The sequence below is a fragment of the Entelurus aequoreus genome, linkage group LG01 (assembly GCF_033978785.1).
Source record: "Entelurus aequoreus isolate RoL-2023_Sb linkage group LG01, RoL_Eaeq_v1.1, whole genome shotgun sequence".
NCBI classification, from domain to species: Eukaryota; Metazoa; Chordata; class Actinopteri; order Syngnathiformes; family Syngnathidae; genus Entelurus; species Entelurus aequoreus.
The window spans coordinates 71,078,079-71,100,578 of NC_084731.1; the positions used below are offsets into that span (position 1 = coordinate 71,078,079).

Here is a 22,500-nt window from a genome sequence, read left to right on the forward strand (position 1 = left end):
GAGGAGCTGCATTTTAAAAGAAATGAAATAGGTCCATGCATAAAGAGATGCATTTTAAAAGATGTAAAATAGGTCTGTGCATAAAGAGTTGCATTTAAAAAAATAAATAAAAATAGGTCTGTGCATAAATATCTGCACTTAAAAAACTATTAAATAGATCCGTGCATAAAGAGCTGCATTTAAAAATATATAAAATAGATCCGTGCATAAAGAGCTGCATTTAAAAATATATAAAACAGATCCGTGCATAAAGAGCTGCATTTTAAAAGATATAAAATAGATCCGTGCATATAGAGTTGCATTTAAAAAAACTATAAAATAGGTCCGTGCATAAAGAGCTGCATTTAAAAATATATAAAATGGATCCGTGCAGTAAGACCTGCATTTTAAAAGATATAAATTAGGTCTGTGCATAAAGACCTGCATTTTAAAAGATATAAATTAGGTCTGTGCATAAAGAGCTGCATTTAAAAATATATAAAATAGATCCATGCACATAAAATTGCATTTAAAAAACTATAAAATAGGTCCGTGCATAAAGAGCTGTATTTAAAAATTTATAAAATAGATCTGTGCACATAAAATTGCATTTAAAAAACTATAAAATAGGTCCGTGCATAAAGAGCTGCATTTAAAAATATATAAAATGGATCCGTGCAGTAAGACCTGCATTTTAAAAGATATAAATTAGGTCTGTGCATAAAGACCTGCATTTTAAAAGATATAAATTAGGTCTGTGCATAAAGAGCTGCATTTAAAAATATATAAAATAGATCCATGCACATAAAATTGCATTTAAAAAACTATAAAATAGGTCCGTGCATAAAGAGCTGTATTTAAAAATTTATAAAATAGATCTGTGCACATAAAATTGCATTTAAAAAACTATAAAATAGGTCCGTGCATAAAGAGCTGCATTTAAAAATATATAAAATGGATCCGTGCAGTAAGACCTGCATTTTAAAAGATATAAATTAGGTCTGTGCATAAAGACCTGCATTTTAAAAGATATAAATTAGGTCTGTGCATAAAGAGCTGCATTTAAAAATATATAAAATAGATCCGTGCACATAAAATTGCATTTAAAAAACTATAAAATAGGTCCGTGCATAAAGAGCTGCATTTAAAAATTTATAAAATAGATCCATGCTTTTATAGAGTTGCATTTAAAAAAAACTATAAAATAGGTCCGTGCATAAAGAGCTGCATTTAAAAATATATAAAATAGATTCCTGCATTAAGACCTGCATTTAAAAATATATAAATTAGGTCTGTGCATAAAGACCTGCATTTTAAAAGATATCAAATAGATCCATGCATAGAGAGCTGCATTTAAAAAATATAAAATAGGTCTGCGCATAAACAGCTGCATTTAAAATATATAAAATAGGTCCGTGCATAAAGAGCTGCATTTAAAATATATAAAATAGGTCCGTGCATAAAGAGCTGCATTTAAAAATATATAAATTAGGTCTGTGCATAAAGAGCTACATATAAAAAACTATAAAATAGATCCGTGCACAGAGTTGCATTTAAAAAACTATAAAATAGGTCCGTGCATAAAGAGCTGCATTTAAAAAATATATAACATAGATCTGTGCATAAAGAGCTGCATTTTAAAAGATATAAAGTAGGTCCGTGCATAAAGAGCTGCATTTAAAAAACTATAAAATAGATCCATGAATAGAGAGCTGCATTTTAAAATATATAAAATAGGTCCGTGCATAAACAGCTGCGTTTAAAATATATAAAATAGGTCAGTGCATAAAGAGCTGCATTTAAAAATATATAAAATATGTCTGTGCATAAAGAGCTGCATTTAAAAATATATAAATTAGGTCTGTGCATAAAGAGCTGTATTTAAAAAACTATAAAATAGATCCGTGCATAAAATGCTGCATTTAAAAATATATAAAATAGATCCGTTCATAAAGAGCTGCATTTTAAAAGATATAAAATAGGTCCGTGCATAAAGAGCTGCATTTAAAAAAATATATGAAATAGGTCGGTGCATAAAGAGCTGCGTTTAAAAATATATAAAATAGATCTGTGCATAAAGGGCTGCATTTAAAAATGTATAAAAGAGATCCGCACATATAGAGCTGCATTTAAAAAACTATAAAATAGGTCTGTGCATAAAGAGCTGCATTTAGAAATATATAAAATAGATCCGTGCATATAGAGTTGCATTTAAAAAAAACTATAAAATAGCTTTGTGCATAAAGAGCTGCATTTAAAAATATATAAAATAGATCTGTGCATAAAGAGCTGCATTTTAAAAGATATAAAATAGATCCGTGCATAAAGACCTGCATTTTAAAAGATATAATAATAATAATAATAATACATTTTATTTATATGGCGCCTTTCTGGGCACTCAAGGACACCGTACAAAATCAAAACAATAAAAATCAAATTGGATAAAAACAACAATAATAACAACAACAACAAAGATAGAGAAGAAAAGATGATTACAATGAATAAGCAGTCAGGAATAGTGTGTTTTGAGTCTTGATTTGAAGAGGGATATTGAGTCTAGGTTACGAAGGTCTGGTGGCAAAGAGTTCCAAAGATGTGGGGCAGAGCGGCTGAAAGCTCGGGCACCCATGGTGGACAGTTTAAATAAAGGGACAATGAGATGGATGGATGAAGAGGATCTTAGGGAACGTGAGGGCGTGGCGACATGGATCAGGTCAGAGAGATATGATGGAGAGAGGTTATGGATGGCTTTGAAAGTGAGGAGAATTATTTTAAAGTGGATACGATATTTGATGGGTAGCCAGTGGAGTTGCTGCAGAACAGGGGTGATGTGCTGGATTGAAGGGGTTCTGGTGATTATCTGGGCTGCAGAGTTCTGGAGAAGCTGAAGTTTGTGAAGTGACTTGTGAGGGAGACCAAACAGGAAAGAGTTGCAGTAGTCCAGGCGGGAGGTGACCAGGCTATGGACTAGTATGGCAGCAGTATGAGGGGTAAGGCATGGGCGAAGACGATTAATGTTCCGTAGATGAAAGTAAGCAAACCGGGTAATGCTGTTTATGTGGGCTTGAAAGGAAAGTGTGCTGTCGAGGATGGCACCCAGACTCTTGACTTGGGAGGAGGGGGAGACAGAGGAATTGCAGAGAGTAATGGACAAGCTGTTGGTTTTGGTGAGAATGGTTTTTGTACCGACAAGTAGGATTTCGGTTTTATTACTATTAAGTTGAAGGAAATTGGATGAGAACCACTGCTTGAGTTCACTGAGGCAGTCTGTAAGGGAGGAAGGAGGAAGAGAGGCAGTTGGTTTGGTGGAGATGTAGAGCTGGGTGTCATCCGCATAACAGTGAAAATGTATTTTAAATTTATAGAAAATATTGCCAAGGGGAGGAATGTAAATGATAAAAAGCAGGGGACCGAGAACAGAGCCCTGGGGGACACCATAAAATAGGTCCGTGCATAAAGAGCTGCATTTTAAAAGATGTAAAATAGGACCGTGCATAAAGAGCTGCATTTAAAAATATATAAAATAGATCCGTGCACATAGAGTTACATTTAAAAAACTATAAAATAGCTTTGTGCATAAAGAGCTGCATATTAAAATATATAAAATAGGTTAGTGCATAAAGAGCTGCATTTTAAAAGATATAAAATAGGTCCATGCATATAGAGTTGCATTTAAAAAAACTTTAAAATAGGTCCGTGCATATAGAGTTGCATTTAAAAAACTATAAAATAGCTTTGTGCATAAAGAGCTGCATTTTAAAATATATAAAATAGATCCGTGCATAAAGAGCTGCATTTAAAATATATAAAATAGGTTTGTGCATAAAGAGCTGCATTTTAAAAGATATAAAATAGGTCCATGCATATAGAGTTGCATTTAAAAAACTATAAAATAGGTTTGGCATAAAGAGCTGCATTTTAAAATATATAAAATAGGTTCGTGCATAAAGAGCTGCATTTAAAATATATAAAATAGGTCCGTGCATAAAGAGCTGCATTTTAAAATATATAAATTAGGTCTGTGGATAAAGAGCTGCATTTAAAAAACTATAAAATAGATCCATGCATAGAGAGCTGCATTTTAAAAGATATAAAATAGGTTAGTGCATTAACAGCTGCATTTAAATTATATAAAATAGGTCCGTGCATAAAGAGCTGCATTTAAAAATATATACATTTGGTCTGTGCATAAAGAGCTGCATTTAAAAAACTATAAAATAGATCCGTGCATAGAGAGTTGCCTTTAAAAATATATAAAATAGATCCATGCATAAAGAGCTGCATTTTAAAAACTATAAAATTAGGGGTGTAACGGTACGTGTATTTGTATTGAACCGTTTCGGTACGGGGGTTTCGGTTCGGTTCGTAGGTGTACCGAACGAGTTTCCACATAGACATAGTAGCTTTCCGCACGTTGTGTAAACAATGCACACCGAGGCACAACACACGGCATGCTAGCAGCGATGGCGCAACGATAGACTGACCATACGTCCTCTTTTCACCCGACATGTCCTCTTTTGCGGGGCTGTCCGGACGGAGTTTCTTAAATGCCTCAAATGTCCGGCATTTTGAGTTAGGGTTGCGTGTATTTTCAATGTACGTTCAGGGTTAAGAAGGGGTTAAAAACAAAACAAATTGTGCGAGCAGCAGCATTCGTGAGGGAGGGGCAGATACAGAGAGAGCGAGAGAGTTATGATAAACGCGCATGCGTCGCCAGGCTCTGCTTTTTATCCATAGATTTATCAGATTTAATTTTTTATTATCTATAACAGGGGTGTCAAAAGTGTGCCCCGGAGGCCATTTTCGGCCCACAGCTAATGTTTTAAAGGCCCACGGCACATTCTAAAAATACTATTAAAATAAACAAAAACATAACAAAAGTGGGGAAAAAAAGCTTAAAGGTGAAATGGAATTTAGAAAAAGTTGCAATGTTGACTAATAAAACAAAGCTGTTTTTTTTTTCAAACTGTCATTGCTCAAAACATAATATTGAATCAAAATCAATGTTATTATGAATTATTGCTCTATCCAAGGTTCCGATTACTTCACATCAAATATTCCACTAAGAAAAATATTCTTGGTGGGAGATTTTGCAAATTTGGTAAATAAATAACCCAAAAATTTATATTTTGTTGTTTTCTTACTGTACTGAAAATGAACCGAACCGTGACCTCTAAACCGAGGTACCTACCGAACCGAAATGTTTGTGTACCGTTACACCCCTATATAAAATAGATCTGTGCATAAAGAGCTGCATTTAAAAAACTATAAAATACATCAGTGCATGAAGAGCTGTATATCAAAATTTATAAAATAGATCCGTGCATGAAGAGCTGCATTTAAACATATATAAAATAGGTCCATGCATGAAGAGCTGCATTTAAAAATATATAAAATAGTACAGAGTCTGCTGCAGCCATTTTTACATTTGGGGAGATTTCCTTGTATTTCCCTTTTTTTCCTCCCGACACGCTCTGCCTTAATAAAGCGGCGAGAAGCGTCTGCTGTGCCTGGGAGGTGCAGGAGGATAAAAGATGATAAAAGAGGAAGAAAGCAGTCGCAGATTAAGTCCTTTCATCTTTTCTGGCTGCACGTGAAACTAAGACAAAAAGGGTTTTTATCGGACTTGTCCTGGATTTCATCTGGCTGCTGAACTTGTGAAGGAGGCCAGAGGCGAAAACTTTGCATGAAAGATATGAGGAATGTGACTCTGACCATGTTCGGGTGACCATTCCGTGCGGAACAGATTATCGTAGTATTTGGGAGGGGATCACAAAAAAATAAATTCACATCCAAATCGCGATTTTTATTCATCCCAATTCTAAATCAATTCATAACTTTTAAGAAATAGGTAAAACATATATATATACATATATATATATATATATATATATATATATATATATATATATATATACATATATATATATATATATATATATATATATATATATATATATATATATATATATATATATATATATATATATTATATATATATATATATATATATATATATATATATATATATATATATATATATATATATATGTATATACTGTATATAAATAGGTAAAAACATATATATATACATATATATGTATATACTGTATATATATATATATATATATATATATATATATATATATATATATATATATATATATATATATATATATATATATATATATATATATATATATATATATATATATATATATATACACATACACATATTACATATTACTTATTACAACATGTATTTTTAATATAATTATTACTGTATATTTATTTAGTTTTTTTTAGAAAGAAACATTTAAAAAAAAATAAAAATTTTAGATTTCTTTCAATCGATTACGAATCGTTAAAAATTAGAATCGCGATTTATCTGAATTTGTATTGTTTTTTTTAATGCCCCTACTGTTTATCGTTACATCCCTAGTTATGACATACTTTTTACAATTTAATTATTACTGTAACTTCATTTTGATTTTTAGGGAACATTTTTTAAAAAATATAGAGAATCGTTACAAATAAAAAACGCGATTAATCTTTTTTTTTTTTTTGACACCTCCACGGTTTATCGTTACATCCCTATTCATAACCTGTATTTTTTATGTAATTATTACTGTAAATTCATTTTGCTTTTTAGAAAAAAAAAATATATATATATATTTTTTTGTTGTTTAAATTTTCCGACATGATTTTTGTGCAATGACAACTTTTTTCACACTATTACTAACTTTTGTTTCTAAAAAAAAATTAGTTGTTTTTTTATAGTATATTTGACTTTAATCTTGTAAAATTACATAATTTTGTCTTGTAAAATTATTTGTTTTTCAGAAAATTCTTAATAATTATTTTTAATTCTTGTAAAATAACTTTTTTCTCTCAATATTGTGTTTTTCTAAAAAAAATAAATATATAAAGCATTTTCACAATCAATTTGACGTTAATTTTGGAAAATGGCATAATTTTTCCTTGTAAAATTTTAACTTTCTTTCTCAATATATTCTGACATCATTCTTGTACAATGATAACTTTTTCCCCACAATATTACAACCTTTCTACTAAAAAAAACTAATTTATTTCAATATCACTATTTTTATGAGAAAAAAAACAATAGTTTTTTCATATTATATTTGACTTTAATATTGTAAAATTAAAATGTTTTCATATAATAAATACAAAATCTCAAAATATTCCTAAAAAATATTTTAGGACAACTTTTTCTCACAAAATTGCAACTTTTTTTGTAAAAAAAAAAAAAAAAACAGTTTGATTGATAATACATTTTGACTTTAATCATGTAAAATAGTATACTTTTTTCTTTAAAAAATGTAAACATTTTTCTTAAAATATTTCTACAATGTTTTCTAAAAAAAAAAAAAAAAAGACTTTCACAATATATTTGACATTAATCCTGGAAAATGTCATCATTCCTTCTTGTAAAATGTTAACTTTCGACATAATTCTTGTAGAATGACCACTTTTTTCTCACAATATTACCATTTAAATTAAAAAAAAATATATATATATATATATATAAATGTATATATATATATATATTTCTCATAATATATTTGACTTTAATCTTGGACAATTATTTGTTTTTGAGAATATTCCTAATAATTATTGTAAAATAACTGTTTCCTCAATATTTTTTTTTCTAAAAATAGAAAAATTTGAACTTTATCACAATCTATTTGACGTTAATCTTGGAAAATGGCATCATTTTCTTATTGTAAAATGTTTACTTTAATTAAAAAAAATATTCTGACATAATTCTTGCACAATGACAACTTTTTTGTCACAATATTACTAACTTTTTACTCAAAAAACTACTTTTTTTAATATTATATTTTACTTGTAAAATTACATCATTTTGTTTTGTAAAAGTAAAAAAAAACTGAATATTCCTAAAAATTATTGTATGACAACTTTTTTTCCCACAACATTGCAACTTTTTTTTCAAAATAAAGTGTCTTCGGTAGAGACCAAAGTGAGCTAAGGTGACAAACGAGTTGAGGCAGAATTAAGAACAAATGGCTCAGTGTGGAGCAGCTAGTTGGCGAAGTTTATAGAGTGGCTGTGCCAGCAATCGGAGTGTTGCTGGTTACTGGGGTTCAAACATTTAGATGCTCTTTGGGAGTGGTAGGTAGAAAAACCATTTGCCTGCCCTTAGGGAGTTGTAGGTAGTAAAACCATTTGGCTGCCCTTTGGGAGTGGTAGGTAGAAAAAACATCTGGCTGCCCTTTGGGCGTGGTCGGTAGAAGAAACCATCTGGTTACCCTTTGGGAATAGATAGATAGATAGTACTTTATTGATTCCTTCAGGAGAGTTCCCTCAGGAAAATTAAAAAATGGTCAGTAGACAAAACCATTTGGCTGCCTTTGGGAGTCCTGGTGTGATTTGATCCTAATCCTAGGTGAGGAGTGTGAAGCGGGAGTGTGAGTTGTGAAGCGGGAGTGTGAGTTGTGAAGCGGGAGTGTGGGTTGTGAAGAGGGAGAGTGAGTTGTGAAGTGGAAGTGTGAGTTGTGAAGCGGGAGAGTGAGTTGTGAAGCGGGAGTGTGAGTTGTGACATGGGAGAGTGAGTTGTGAAGTGGGAGTGTGAGTTGTGAAGCGGGAGAGTAAGTTGTGAAGCGGGAGTGTGAGTTGTGAAGCGGGAGAGTAAGTTGTGAAGCGGGAGTGTGAGTTGTGAAGCGGGAGAGTAAGTTGTGAAGCGGGAGTGTGAGTTGTGAAGCGGGAGTGTGAGTTGTGAAGCGGGAGTGTGAGTTGTGAAGCGGGAGAGTGAGTTGTGAAGCGGGAGAGTGAGTTGTGAAGCGGAAGGGTGAGTTGTGAAGCGGGAGAGTGAGTTGTGAAGCGGGAGAGTGAGTTATGAAGCGGTAGTGTGAGTTGTGAAGCGGGAGTGTGAGTTGTGAAGCTGTAAAGTGAGTTGTGAAGCGGGAGAGTGAGTTGTGAAGCGGGAGTGTGAGTTGTGAAACGGGAGAGAGAGTTGTGAAGCGGGAGAATGAGTTGTGAAGCGGGAGAGTGAGTTGTGAAGCGGGAGTGTGAGTTGTGAAGCGGGAGAGTGAGTTGTTAAGCGGGAGAGTGAGTTGTGAAGCGGGAGAGTGAGTTGTGAAGCGGGAGTGTGAGTTGTGAAGCGGGAGTGTGAGTTGTGAAGCGGGAGTGTGAGTTGTGAAGCGGGAGTGTGAGTTGTGAAGCGGGAGAGTAAGTTGTGAAGCGGGAGTGTGAGTTGTGAAGCGGGAGTGTGAGTTGTGAAGCGGGAGTGTGAGTTGTGAAGCGGGAGAGTGAGTTGTGAAGCGGGAGAGTGAGTTGTGAAGCGGAAGGGTGAGTTGTGAAGCGGGAGAGTGAGTTGTGAAGCGGGAGAGTGAGTTATGAAGCGGTAGTGTGAGTTGTGAAGCGGGAGTGTGAGTTGTGAAGCTGTAAAGTGAGTTGTGAAGCGGGAGAGTGAGTTGTGAAGCGGGAGTGTGAGTTGTGAAACGGGAGAGAGAGTTGTGAAGCGGGAGAATGAGTTGTGAAGCGGGAGAGTGAGTTGTGAAGCGGGAGTGTGAGTTGTGAAGCGGGAGAGTGAGTTGTTAAGCGGGAGAGTGAGTTGTGAAGCGGGAGAGTGAGTTGTGAAGCGGGAGAGTGAGTTGTGAAGCGGGAGTGTGAGTTGTGAAGCGGGAGAGTGAGTTGTGAAGCGGGAGAGTGAGTTGTGAAGCGGGAGAGTGAGTTGTGAAGCGGGAGTGTGAGTTGTGAAACGGGAGAGAGAGTTGTGAAGCGGGAGAATGAGTTGTGAAGCGGGAGAGTGAGTTGTGAAGCGGAAGAGTGAGTTGTGAAGCGGGAGTGTGAGTTGTGAAGCGGGAGAGTGAGTTGTGAAGCGGGAGGGTGAGTTGTGAAGCGGGAGAGTGAGTTGTGAAGCGGGAGTGTGAGTTGTGAAACGGGAGAGAGAGTTGTGAAGCGGGAGAGTGAGTTGTGAAGCGGGAGTGTGAGTTGTGAAGCGGGAGAGTGAGTTGTGAAGCGGGAGTGTGAGTTGTGAAGCGGGAGAGTGAGTTGTTAAGCGGGAGAGTGAGTTGTGAAGCGGGAGAGTGAGTTGTGAAGCGGGAGTGTGAGTTGTGAAGCGGGAGAGTGAGTTGTGAAGCGGGAGGGTGAGTTGTGAAGCGGGAGAGTGAGTTGTGAAGCGGGAGTGTGAGTTGTGAAACGGGAGAGAGAGTTGTGAAGTGGGAGAGTGAGTTGTGAAGCGGGAGTGTGAGTTGTGAAGCGGGAGAATGAGTTGTGAAGCGGGAGTGTGAGTTGTGAAGCGGGAGTGTGAGTTGTGAAGCGGGAGAGTGAGTTGTGAAGCGGGAGAGTGAGTTGTTAAGCGGGAGAGTGAGTTGTGAAGCGGGAGAGTGAGTTGTGAAGCGGGAGTGTGAGTTGTGAAGCGGGAGAGTGAGTTGTGAAGCGGGAGAGTGAGTTGTGAAGCGGAAGGGTGAGTTGTGAAGCGGGAGAGTGAGTTGTGAAGCGGGAGAGTGAGTTATGAAGCAGGAGTGTGAGTTGTGAAGCGGGAGTGTGAGTTGTGAAGCTGTAAAGTGAGTTGTGAAGCGGGAGAGTGAGTTGTGAAGCGGGAGTGTGAGTTGTGAAACGGGAGAGAGAGTTGTGAAGCGGGAGAATGAGTTGTGAAGCGGGAGAGTGAGTTGTGAAGCGGGAGAGTGAGTTGTGAAGCGGGAGAGTGAGTTGTGAAGCGGGAGTGTGAGTTGTGAAACGGGAGAGAGAGTTGTGAAGCGGGAGAATGAGTTGTGAAGCGGGAGAGTGAGTTGTGAAGCGGGAGAGTGAGTTGTGAAGCGGGAGTGTGAGTTGTGACACGGGAGAGTGAGTTGTGAAGCGGGAGTGTGAGTTGTGAAGCGGGAGAGTAAGTTGTGAAGCGGGAGTGTGAGTTGTGAAGCGGGAGAGTGAGTTGTGAAGCGGGAGGGTGAGTTGTGAAGCGGGAGAGTGAGTTGTGAAGCGGGAGTGTGAGTTGTGAAACGGGAGAGAGAGTTGTGAAGTGGGAGAGTGAGTTGTGAAGCGGGAGTGTGAGTTGTGAAGCGGGAGAATGAGTTGTGAAGCGGGAGTGTGAGTTGTGAAGCGGGAGTGTGAGTTGTGAAGCGGGAGAGTGAGTTGTGAAGCGGGAGAGTGAGTTGTTAAGCGGGAGAGTGAGTTGTGAAGCGGGAGAGTGAGTTGTGAAGCGGGAGTGTGAGTTGTGAAGCGGGAGAGTGAGTTGTGAAGCGGGAGAGTGAGTTGTGAAGCGGAAGGGTGAGTTGTGAAGCGGGAGAGTGAGTTGTGAAGCGGGAGAGTGAGTTATGAAGCAGGAGTGTGAGTTGTGAAGCGGGAGTGTGAGTTGTGAAGCTGTAAAGTGAGTTGTGAAGCGGGAGAGTGAGTTGTGAAGCGGGAGTGTGAGTTGTGAAACGGGAGAGAGAGTTGTGAAGCGGGAGAATGAGTTGTGAAGCGGGAGAGTGAGTTGTGAAGCGGGAGAGTGAGTTGTGAAGCGGGAGAGTGAGTTGTGAAGCGGGAGTGTGAGTTGTGAAACGGGAGAGAGAGTTGTGAAGCGGGAGAATGAGTTGTGAAGCGGGAGAGTGAGTTGTGAAGCGGGAGAGTGAGTTGTGAAGCGGGAGTGTGAGTTGTGAAGCGGGAGTGTGAGTTGTGAAGCGGGAGTGTGAGTTGTGAAGCGGGAGTGTGAGTTGTGAAACGGGAGAGTGAGATCTATTGCGTTCGTATTATTTCATATCTGCTGGCCAGCAGCTTGCACTTTTTTTCCAATTATCCTTCTTTTTGTCTTCTTTCTGATTTGCGTCCTCGGTCTCTGGGAGGCTCTCTGCCAGTTCGGAGCCTTTGAAGACCACATCAATTCATTCCCTCGTTTACTGGAGCCGTCATTGTTGGTGGGACGTTTCATCTCCGCGCTGCCACAGGGCAACTTGAGTTTTTTTCCATGCCGCCAGTTTTAGCAGAGTCCTCAAAGACTCAGGACCCTGGAGGATCGGGACGAAAGGAAGCGTGTGTCAGGAAGTTGAGGCGTGACTGGAAGTCTGCGTCTTTCTTTACCATCTTTTCTAACATCCTCCTTTGACTAACCTCACCTAAAGACTTTCTCCAACCTCCGGTCTGACAACCTCCGGTCTCCCTCCTCCCTAACTTTGTTGTCGGCCCTCAGATCTGGACGCGCCCAGCCCCTGCGTGGACAAGGTGTGCCAGCACGGCGCCGTGTGCGTGGTGAAGAACGACCAGCCCGTGTGCGAGTGCCCTGAGGCCTGCCCGCAGACGTCCGACCCCGTGTGCGGCTCCGACGGGCACAGCTACGGCAGCCCCTGCGAGATGCGCGCCATGGTCTGCACCCTGCAGAAGACCATCCACATCCAGCACAAGGGACCCTGTGGTGAGTCGCTGTTAGCCTGGACCTCTTCTGACAAACGTGCTGCTTTTAGGAGGTGCTCTCAAAACCACAACACCACCTCCAGGTGAAAGGATGCTAACTTGTCCTATGTCATCATGCTAACGCTAGCATGCTTATGTTTTATGCTAGCTTTTTAGCTAATTTTGTATGTTTTAACCTAAAAATCATGAATTTTGATATGTGGCGCCATCTTGGAAGTATGCTAATGTCTCTGATATTAGCATGCTAACATTTTAGCTAATTGTGTATAATTTAACCTAAAAACCATAGTTTTTGATACTCTGCGCCATCTTGGAAGTATGCTAATGTCTCTTATAATAGCATGCTAACATTTTATGCTAGCATTTTAGCTAATTTTTTTTATGTTTTTCCCTAAAAAATCATAGTTTTATATGTGGCGCAGTCTTGGAAGTATGTTAGTGTCTCTTGTAATAGCTTGCTAAGGTGAGCTAATTGCAAATGTTTTCACCTAAAAATCATAGATTTTGATACTTGGCACCATCTGTAAAGTATTCTAACGTCTTTTGTAATAGACTGCTAACATTTCATGCTAGCATTTTAGCAAATTTGGTATGTTTTAACCTAAAAATCATGAATTTTGATACTTGGCGCCATCTTGGAAATATGCTAACGTCTCTTATAATAGCATGCTAACATTTTATGCTAGCATTTTAACTAATTTTGTCTGTTTTTCCTTAAAAATCATAGTTTTATTTGTGGCGCCATCTTGGAAGTTTGCTAACGTCTCTAATAATAGCATGCTAACATTTTATGCTAGCATTTTAACTAATTGTGTAAGTTTTAACCCCAAAATCATAGTTTTTATATGTGGCGCCATCTTGGAAGTATGCTAACGTCTCTCATAATTGCATGCTAACATTTTATGCTACCATTTTAGCTGATTGTGTATGTTTTAACCTAAAAATAATAGTTTTTATATGTGGAGCCATCTTGGAAGTTTGCTAACGTCTCTAATAATAGCATGCTAACATTTTATGCTAGCATTTTAACTAATTGTGTAAGTTTTAACCCCCAAAATCATAGTTTTTATATGTGGCGCCATCTTGGAAGTATGCTAACTTCTCTTATAATTGCATGCTAACATTTTATGCTAGCATTTTAGCTGATTTTGTAGGTTTCAACCTAAAAATCATAGTGTTTTTTTTTATACGTGGCGCCATCTTGGAAGTACGTTAACGTCTCTTGTAATAGCTTGCTAATGTGAGCTAATTGTAAATGTTTTAACCTAAAAATCATAGATTTTGATACTTGGCGCCATCTGTGAAGTATGCTAACGTCTTTTGTAATAGACTGCTAACATTTTATGCTAGCATTTTAGCAAATGTGGAATGTTTTAACATAAAAGTCATGAATTTTGACACCTGGCGCTATCTTGGAAGTATGCTAACGTCTCTTATAATAGCATGCTAACATTTTATGCTAGCATTTTAACTAATTGTGTATGTTTTAACCCAAAATTCATAGTTTTTATATGTGGTGCCATTTTGGAAGTATGCTAACTTCTCTTATAATTGCATGCTAACATTTTATGCTAGCATTTTACCTGATTTTGGAAGTATGCTAATGTTTGTATGGTAACATTTTATGCTAGAGTATTAGCTGATTGCCTGTTTTTACCTAAAAAAATCCTGAATATGTATATATATATATATATATATATATATATATATATATATATATATATATATATATATATATATATATATATATATATATATATATATATATATATATATATACGATTTTATTTGATTCTTGGGGGTAAGGATTCGATTAAGAATTGATTGTTGATTCAAAACGATTCTCAATTCAAAATCAATACTTTTTTAATAACATTGGGTTCCAGTATTACTTTAAAGAAAACGGGCTTTGTTTGTTAAAATTTTACTCAAACTTTAAAGAATTGGCTGGACAAGACAGATTTTGGTGAAAATATTTAAAAATATATATATTTTTAACTTATTTTTTAAATCGATTTTAATTTTTTTTAAATCAATTAAGAATTGTTAAAAATAAGAATTGGGTTTTATATGTATATATATATATATGTATGTATGTATGTATGTATGTATATATATACATATATATATATATATATATATATGTATGTATGTATGTATGTATGTGTATATATATATATATATATATATATATATATATATATATATATATATATATACATATATATGTATATATATATATATATATATATATATATATATATATATATATATATATATATATATATATATATATATATATATATATATATATATATATATATATATATATCACTAAAACGTTTTTAATATTCATGTCACAAGGTGTAAATGGAGTATTGTTGGCGGTTTTTAAAAGTTTTTTTTAGAGGGAATTATGGTTGCAATAAAGTTCACACATTTGCTGCATTGTTAGCCACCTCCTACTTGCCATATTTTATGAGTTAGAATGCATAAAGAAGAAAAAAATATGTGTTCTTGTCGTACATAAGATTGTGAATGATAGCCAAAAAGTGCAATTCTTCTCCAGCATGACATTTGTAAAAAGTTTCCAACTTAGTCCAGCACCTGAACCTGACCTTGGTCCAGCACCTGACACTGACCATGCTGCACACAGGAGCAAGCCAACATGGCGGCAGGTACATGCCAGGAATGTTCAGCCACAGGAGCCATGCCATGTTGTGTGTGGGATGTTTGCACAGCTTTGTTGGGCCTCACCACAGAAGCATTAGCCCTGATCTCTGCTAGTTAGTACAAGCTAGTTCCAAGGCTAACACTGTTTGTGTGGCACACCAGATGTGGTCCCAGGGCCAGGGACACTGAGGGCCCCACACACACGCACCTTTACCCTCAGAAATCATTGTACGCTAGATCATGGGGGTCCAAACTTGTTACAAATATACATACATATATAGACTTATACACACACACACACACACATATATATATATATATATATGTATATTATTATGACTATTTATCTCATTATTATGACTAGTTATCTCATTACTAGGACTATTTATCTCATTATGGCTATTCAATTATTATGATTATTTATCTCATTAGTATGACTATTTATCTCATTATTATGACTATTTATTTTATCTCATTATTATGACTATTTATATCATTATGACTATCTCATAATTATGACTATTTATCTCATAATCATGACTATTTATCTCATTACTATGACTATTTATCTCATAACAATGACTGTCTCATTATGACTATTTAATTATTATGACTATTCATGTTGTTATTATGACTATTTATCTCATTACTATGACTATTTATTTCATAAATATGACTATTCATCTCATTATTATGACTATCTCATTATTATGACTATTTCTCTCATAATTATGACTATTTATCTCATTATGACTATCTCATAAATATGACTATTTATCTCATAATCATGACTATTTATCTCATTACTATGACTATTTATCTCATAATTATGACTATTTATCTCATTATGACTATTTAATTATTATGACTATTCATGTTTTTATTATGACTATTTATCTCATTACTATGACTATTTATTTCATAAATATGACTATTCATCTCATTATTATGACTATTTATCTCTTTATTATGACTATCTCATTATTATGACTATCTCATAAGTATGACTATTTATCTCATTATTATGACTATCTTATTATTATGACGATCTCATAATTAGGACTATTCATCTCATTATGACTATTTAATTATTATGACTATTTATGTTATTATTAGGACTATCTCATTATTATGACTATGTATGTCATAATTATGACCTTTTTATCTCATTGTTATGACTATTTATCTCATTATTATGACTATCTCATAATTATGACTATCTATCTCATAATTATGACTATTTATCTCATAATGACTATTTAATTATTATGACTATTTATCTCATTATTATGAATATTTATTTCATTATTATGACTATTTATCTCATTATTATGACTATTTATCTCTTTACTATGACTATCTCATAAATATGACTAGTTATCTCATTGCTATGACTATTTATCTCATTATTACGACTATTTATCTCATAATTATGACTATTTCATTATGACTATTTAATTATTATTATTATTTATCTCATTATTATGACTATTTATCTCATTACTATGACTATTTATCTCATTATGATGACTATTTATCTCAACATTATGACTATGTATCTCATAATTATGACTATGTATCTCATTACTATGACTATTTATCTCATAATTATGACTATTTATCTCATTATGACTATTTAATTATTATGACTATTTATCTTATTATTATGACTATTTATCTCATTACTATGACTATTCATTTCATAAATATGACTATTCATCTCATTATTTTGACTATTTATCTCATTATTATGACTATCTCATAAGTATGACTATTTATCTCATTATTATGACTATTTATCTTCTTATTATGACTATCTCATAATTAGGACAATTCATCTCATTATTATGACTATTTATGTCATAATTATAACTATTTATCTCGTTAGTATGACTATTTATATTATAATTTCGACTTTATTAACTCATTGATTAGATGTCTTATCTCATAATTATGATTAACCATTGTGGTATTTTAAATTTTCTTTAGTGGTGGAAACAAACTTTCATCACACAGCTTTTTCTATTTTTGGGAGAGGGAAATGTGTCCATTATTTTTTTTTTTACCACCAATCATCAAATCCCAATGACTGATTCACATGCAAGGTTGTATGCGTCTTTCTCTGCGTGTGTGCGAGTGTGTGTGTGTGTGTGTGTGTGTGTGTGTGTGTGTGTGTGTGTGTGTGTGTGTGTGTGTGTGTGTGTGTGTGTGTGTGTGTGTGTGTGTGTGTGTGTGTGTGTGTGTGTGTGTGTGTGATGGATGGTATACCCCTCCCCCAGACTGTAAAGATATGATGTGGACTATCAGTACAAGTTACACTACCGTTCAAAAGTTTGGGGTCACCCAAACAATTTTGTGGAATAGCCTTCATTTCTAAGAACAAGAGTAGACTGTCGAGTTTCAGATGAAAGTTCTCTTTTTCTGGCCATTTTGAGCGTTTAATTGACCCCACAAATGTGATGCTCCAGAAACTCAATCTGCTCAAAGGAAGGTCAGTTTTGTAGCTTCTGTAACGAGCTAAACTGTTTTCAGATGTGTGAACATGATTGCACAAGGGTTTTCTAATCATCAATTAGCCTTCTGAGCCAAAGAGCAAACACATTGTACCATTAGAACACTGGAGTGATAGTTGCTGGAAATGGGCCTCTATACACCTATGTAGATATTGCACCAAAAACCAGACATTTGCAGCTAGAATAGTCATTTACCACATTAGCAATGTATAGAGTGTATTTCTTTAAAGTTAAGACTAGTTTAAAGTTATCTTCATTGAAAAGTACAGTGCTTTTCCTTAAAAAATAAGGACATTTCAATGTGACCCCAAACTTTTGAATGGTAGTGTAGATGCAAGTGTTGCGCAATAAGACTAAGATTTCGACCAGACCCCCCATATCAGCAAGCAACATGTCATGCACTGTCATGTTCTATTTCCTGTGTAATTGTGATAAACATCCCTCACCATCAGCATGCCACGCACTGTCCTGACGTTCTCTGCATGAAACAACAAAAAGCCCTCAACATCTGCATTGATTTCCCCTGTTTCTAACAGCAAGCAGCATAGCAGGCACTGTCCTAACTACTCCGGCATATTTAACTACAAACTTTCCACAACCAAACATCTTGATATCGGACTTTCTAGCAGAAAACAGCATACCATGCACAGCTGTGACTAATATTTTGTGAACAACGGCCACCCATCAAATTCATCCTGATAGAATTCATACCAGCCAGCAACATGTCATGCACTGTCATGTTTGTTTTTCACTGTGTAGTACGATAAACATCAACATGCACATGGAATTTCCACATTTCTAGCAGCGTGCAGCATAGCATGCACTGTCCTGACTATCCCAGCATGTGGAACTGCCAACATTCTGCCATCAAGCAGCATACCATGCATAGTCTATTACATTGTTTCACGACGAACGGCCCTCAATCAAATCAATCAATCAATCAATGTTTATTTATATAGCCCTAAATCACAAGTGTCTCAAAGGGCTGCACAAGCCACAACGACATCCTCGGTACAGAGCCCACATTATTACACTATCCCTCCTGATTTTTTAAATGTGTAGCTGCCAGCAGCATATCATGCACTGTCCTGGCTTTTCCAGTGCAATAGGACAAGTCTCTCTCAACGTGTCCATTGATTGACTTCATGTCTGACATTAAGCAGCATATCATGCACTGTCCTGACTACTCCAGCATGGTCATCTGCACACATCCCTCAATCCAACGTCTCCATTTTAGATCCCAGTCTTTAGTTCCTCTTCAGATGAACAAGGTAGTTCAATGTGACCCACTTGGTTCTGCACAGGACTCAAACCCTGGTCGCCCGCATGAGAGGCGAGCGCGCTGACGACCGAGCTAAAAGCCAAGCGCTATGGACTGAATAGCTGCTGAAGTGGCCAGGGAGTGAGAAAAAGGCGGGGACCACGTGGTTCCATGTTGTCCATACTTACACCGTACCTCTCCTCCTAGATGAGTCCTGCACCAACTGCTCCTTCGGGGCCATCTGTGATGTCCAGACTCAAACCTGCGTGTGTGCCACCGAGTGTGTGGACTCCCACCAGCCCGTCTGTGGCAGCGACAGCACCACCTATGGCAGCGAGTGTGAACTGCACGTGCACGCCTGCAGAACACAAACGGACCTCCAAGTGGTCAGCCAGGGAGAGTGCAGTAAGTACTACATCACCTCCACCTGATACTACATCACCTCCACCTGATACTACATCACCTTCACCTGATAGTACATCACCTCCACCTGATACTACATCACCTCCACCTGATACTACATCACCTTCACCTGATAGTACATCACCTTCACTTGATAGTACATCACCTCCCCCTGATACTACATCACCTCCACCTGATATTACATCGCCTCCACCTGAAACTACATCACCTCCACCTGATACTACATCACCTCCACCTGATACTACATCACCTCCACCTGAAACTACATCGCTTCAACCTGATACTACATCACCTCCCTTCACCTGATACTACTGAAACTACATCACCTCCACCTGATACTACATCACCTCTACCTGATACTACATCACCTTCACCTGATACTACATCACCTCTACCTGATACTACATCACCTTCACCTGATATTACATCACCTCCACCTGATACTACATCACCTCTACCTGATACTACATCACCTTCACCTGATACTACATCACCTTCACCTGATACTACATCACCTCTACCTGATACTACATCGCCTCTACCTGATACTACATCACCTCCACATGATACTGCATCACCTCTACCTGATACTACATCACCTTCACCTGATACTACATCACCTCCACCTAATACTACATCACCTCTACCTGATACTACATCACCTTCACATGATACTACATCACCTTCACCTGATACTACATCACCTCTACCTGATACTACATCACCTTCCTTCACCTGATACTACTAAAACTACATCACCTCCACCTGATACTACATCACCTCTACCTGATACTACATCACCTTCACCTGATACTACTGAAACTACATCACCTCCACCTGATACTACATCACCTCTACCTGGTACTACATCACCTTCACCTGATACTACATCACCTCCACCTGATACTACATCACTTCTACCTGATACTACATCACCTTCACATGATACTACATCACCTTCACCTGATACTACATCACCTCTACCTGATACTACATCACCACTACCTGATACTACATCACCTTCACCTGATACTACATCACCTCTACCTAATACTACATCACTTTCCTTCACCTGATACTACTGAAACTACATCACCTCCACCTGATACTACATCACCTCTACCTGATACTACATCACCTCTACCTGATACTACATCACCACTACCTGATACTACATCACCTTCACCTGATACTACATCACCTCTACCTGATACTACATCACCTTCACCTGATACTACATCACCTCTACCTGATACTACATCACTTTCCTTCACCTGATACTACTGAAACTACATCACCTCCACCTGATACTACATCACCTCTACCTGATACTACATCACCTTCACCTGATACTACATCACCTCTACCTGATACTACATCACCTTCACCTGATACTACATCACTGTTGTGACAGTTCGGGCGTGTCTACTACAAACAGCATTTTGTCAAATGCCTCCCAATTCCCAGGAGCAGTCAACAACATACCATGCACTTTTGCAACTTTACCAGCATATTACCGCAGCCCTTAAGCAGCATACCATGCACCATTGTGCTCTACAATCTAGTCTATCCTGCCTTGCTAATCTTTAGCAGCATGTCATACACTGTGGAGACCATTCCATCATCCTTTAGTACAGACAAATATATCCTAAGCAGCATGACATGGACTGTTGTGACTATTCCAGCGTTCATAGCAGCAGGCAACATATCCTACATGCTCGTCTTGTCCTGTGCACACAGAGAGCTGTGGCCACATGGTGTGTTCCTGGGGAGCTCGCTGTGTCCAGAGCAAGTGTGAGTGCCCGCCGTGCTCGGACCCCTCCTTCTCCCCCGTCTGCGGGAGCGATGGCGCCACCTACCAGAACCAGTGCGAGCTGCGCCTGTCCTCCTGCCAGCAGGAGAGGAGCATCCAGGTGGTGAAGGCCGGCAGCTGCGATGAAGGTAGGCGGGAGACCTGGAAGATGAAGGGGGGGGGGATGGAAGATGAAGATAGGGGGGACCTGGAAGATGAAGGTAGGGGGGGGGGGGTATCATGGTAGATGAAGGTTGGGGGGACCTGGAATATGTAGGTAGGGGGGACCTGGAAGATGAAGGTAGGCGGGGGAACCTGGAAGATGAAGGTGGGGGGGGGGGGGGCATTGAGAATGAAGGTCGGTGGGGGACCTGGAAGATGAAGGTGGGGGGGGGGGGGATCATGGTAGATGAAGGTTGGGGGGACCTGGAAGATGTAGGTAGGGGGGACCTGGAAGATGAAGGTAGGCGGGGGAACCTGGAAGATGAAGGTGGGGGGGTGACCTGGAAGATAAAGGTAGAGAGGGGGACCTGGAAGATGAAGGTTAGGGGGGGACATGGAAGATGAAGGTTAGGGGGGGGGGGGGGGGGGCTGGAGGATGAAGGTAGGCGGGGGGGCCTGGAAGATGAAAGTAGGGGGTAACATGGAAGATGAAGGTAGGCGGGGGCCATGGAAGATGAAGGTGGGGGGAGGGACCTGGAACATGAAGGTAGGAGGGGGACATTGAAAATGAAGGTAGGGGGGGACATGGAAGATGAAGGTAGGCGGGGGACATGGAAGATGAAGGTGGGGGGCGGTGTGGAAGATGAACGTAGGGGGGGACCTGGAAAATGAAGGTGGGGGGGACCTTGGAGATGAAGGTAGGCGGGGGGTAGGGGGGCCTGGAAGATGAAGGTAGAAGGTAGGTGGGGGACATGGAAGATGAAGGTAGGCGGGGGACTTGGAAGATGAAGGTGGGGGGGACCTGGAAGATGTGGGTAGGGGGGTCATGGAAGATGAAGGTAGGGGCGGGGAAACTGGAAGATGAAGGTAGGGGGGGGGGGGGAGCTGGAAGATGAAGGTGGGGGGGGGGCGACCTGAAAGATGAAGGTAGGGGGGGACATGGAAGATGAAGGTATGGAGGGGGGGACATGGAAGATGAAGGTTAGGGGGGGGGACATGGAAGATGAAGGTAGGGGGGGACATGGAAGATGAAGGTAGGCGGGGGAACCTGGAAGATGAAGGTGGGGGGGACTGAAAGATGAAGGTAGGGGTGTGACCTGGAAGATGAAGGTAGAGAGGGGGACCTGGAAGATGAAGGTTAGGGGGGCCATGGAAGATGAAGGTTAGGGGGAGGACATGAAAGATTGAAAGATGAAGGTTAGGGGGGGGACCTGGAAGATGAAGGTGGGGGAGGGCCTGGAAGATGAAGGTAGGGGGGGACCTGGAAGTGATGTCCTTATTTAGTCATCAGGTGACCTGCGCTCCAGCACCCAGCGGTCTGTGGCGTG

At 38.2% G+C, this 22,500-nt stretch overlaps 1 protein-coding gene across 10 annotated transcripts in view; it reads left to right on the forward strand.

The window, feature by feature from the left end:
- Positions 1 to 22,500, forward strand: part of agrn (agrin) — a 595,247-nt gene that overhangs the window by 371,815 nt on the left and 200,932 nt on the right. For all 10 annotated transcript variants that reach the window (XM_062057528.1, XM_062057540.1, XM_062057542.1 and 7 more), the window contains 3 exons: positions 12,128 to 12,349; positions 19,003 to 19,200; positions 20,959 to 21,159. In XM_062057528.1, coding sequence (XP_061913512.1) covers positions 12,128 to 12,349; positions 19,003 to 19,200; positions 20,959 to 21,159 — 621 coding nt within the window. The remainder of the gene's footprint in view (positions 1 to 12,127; positions 12,350 to 19,002; positions 19,201 to 20,958; positions 21,160 to 22,500) is intronic.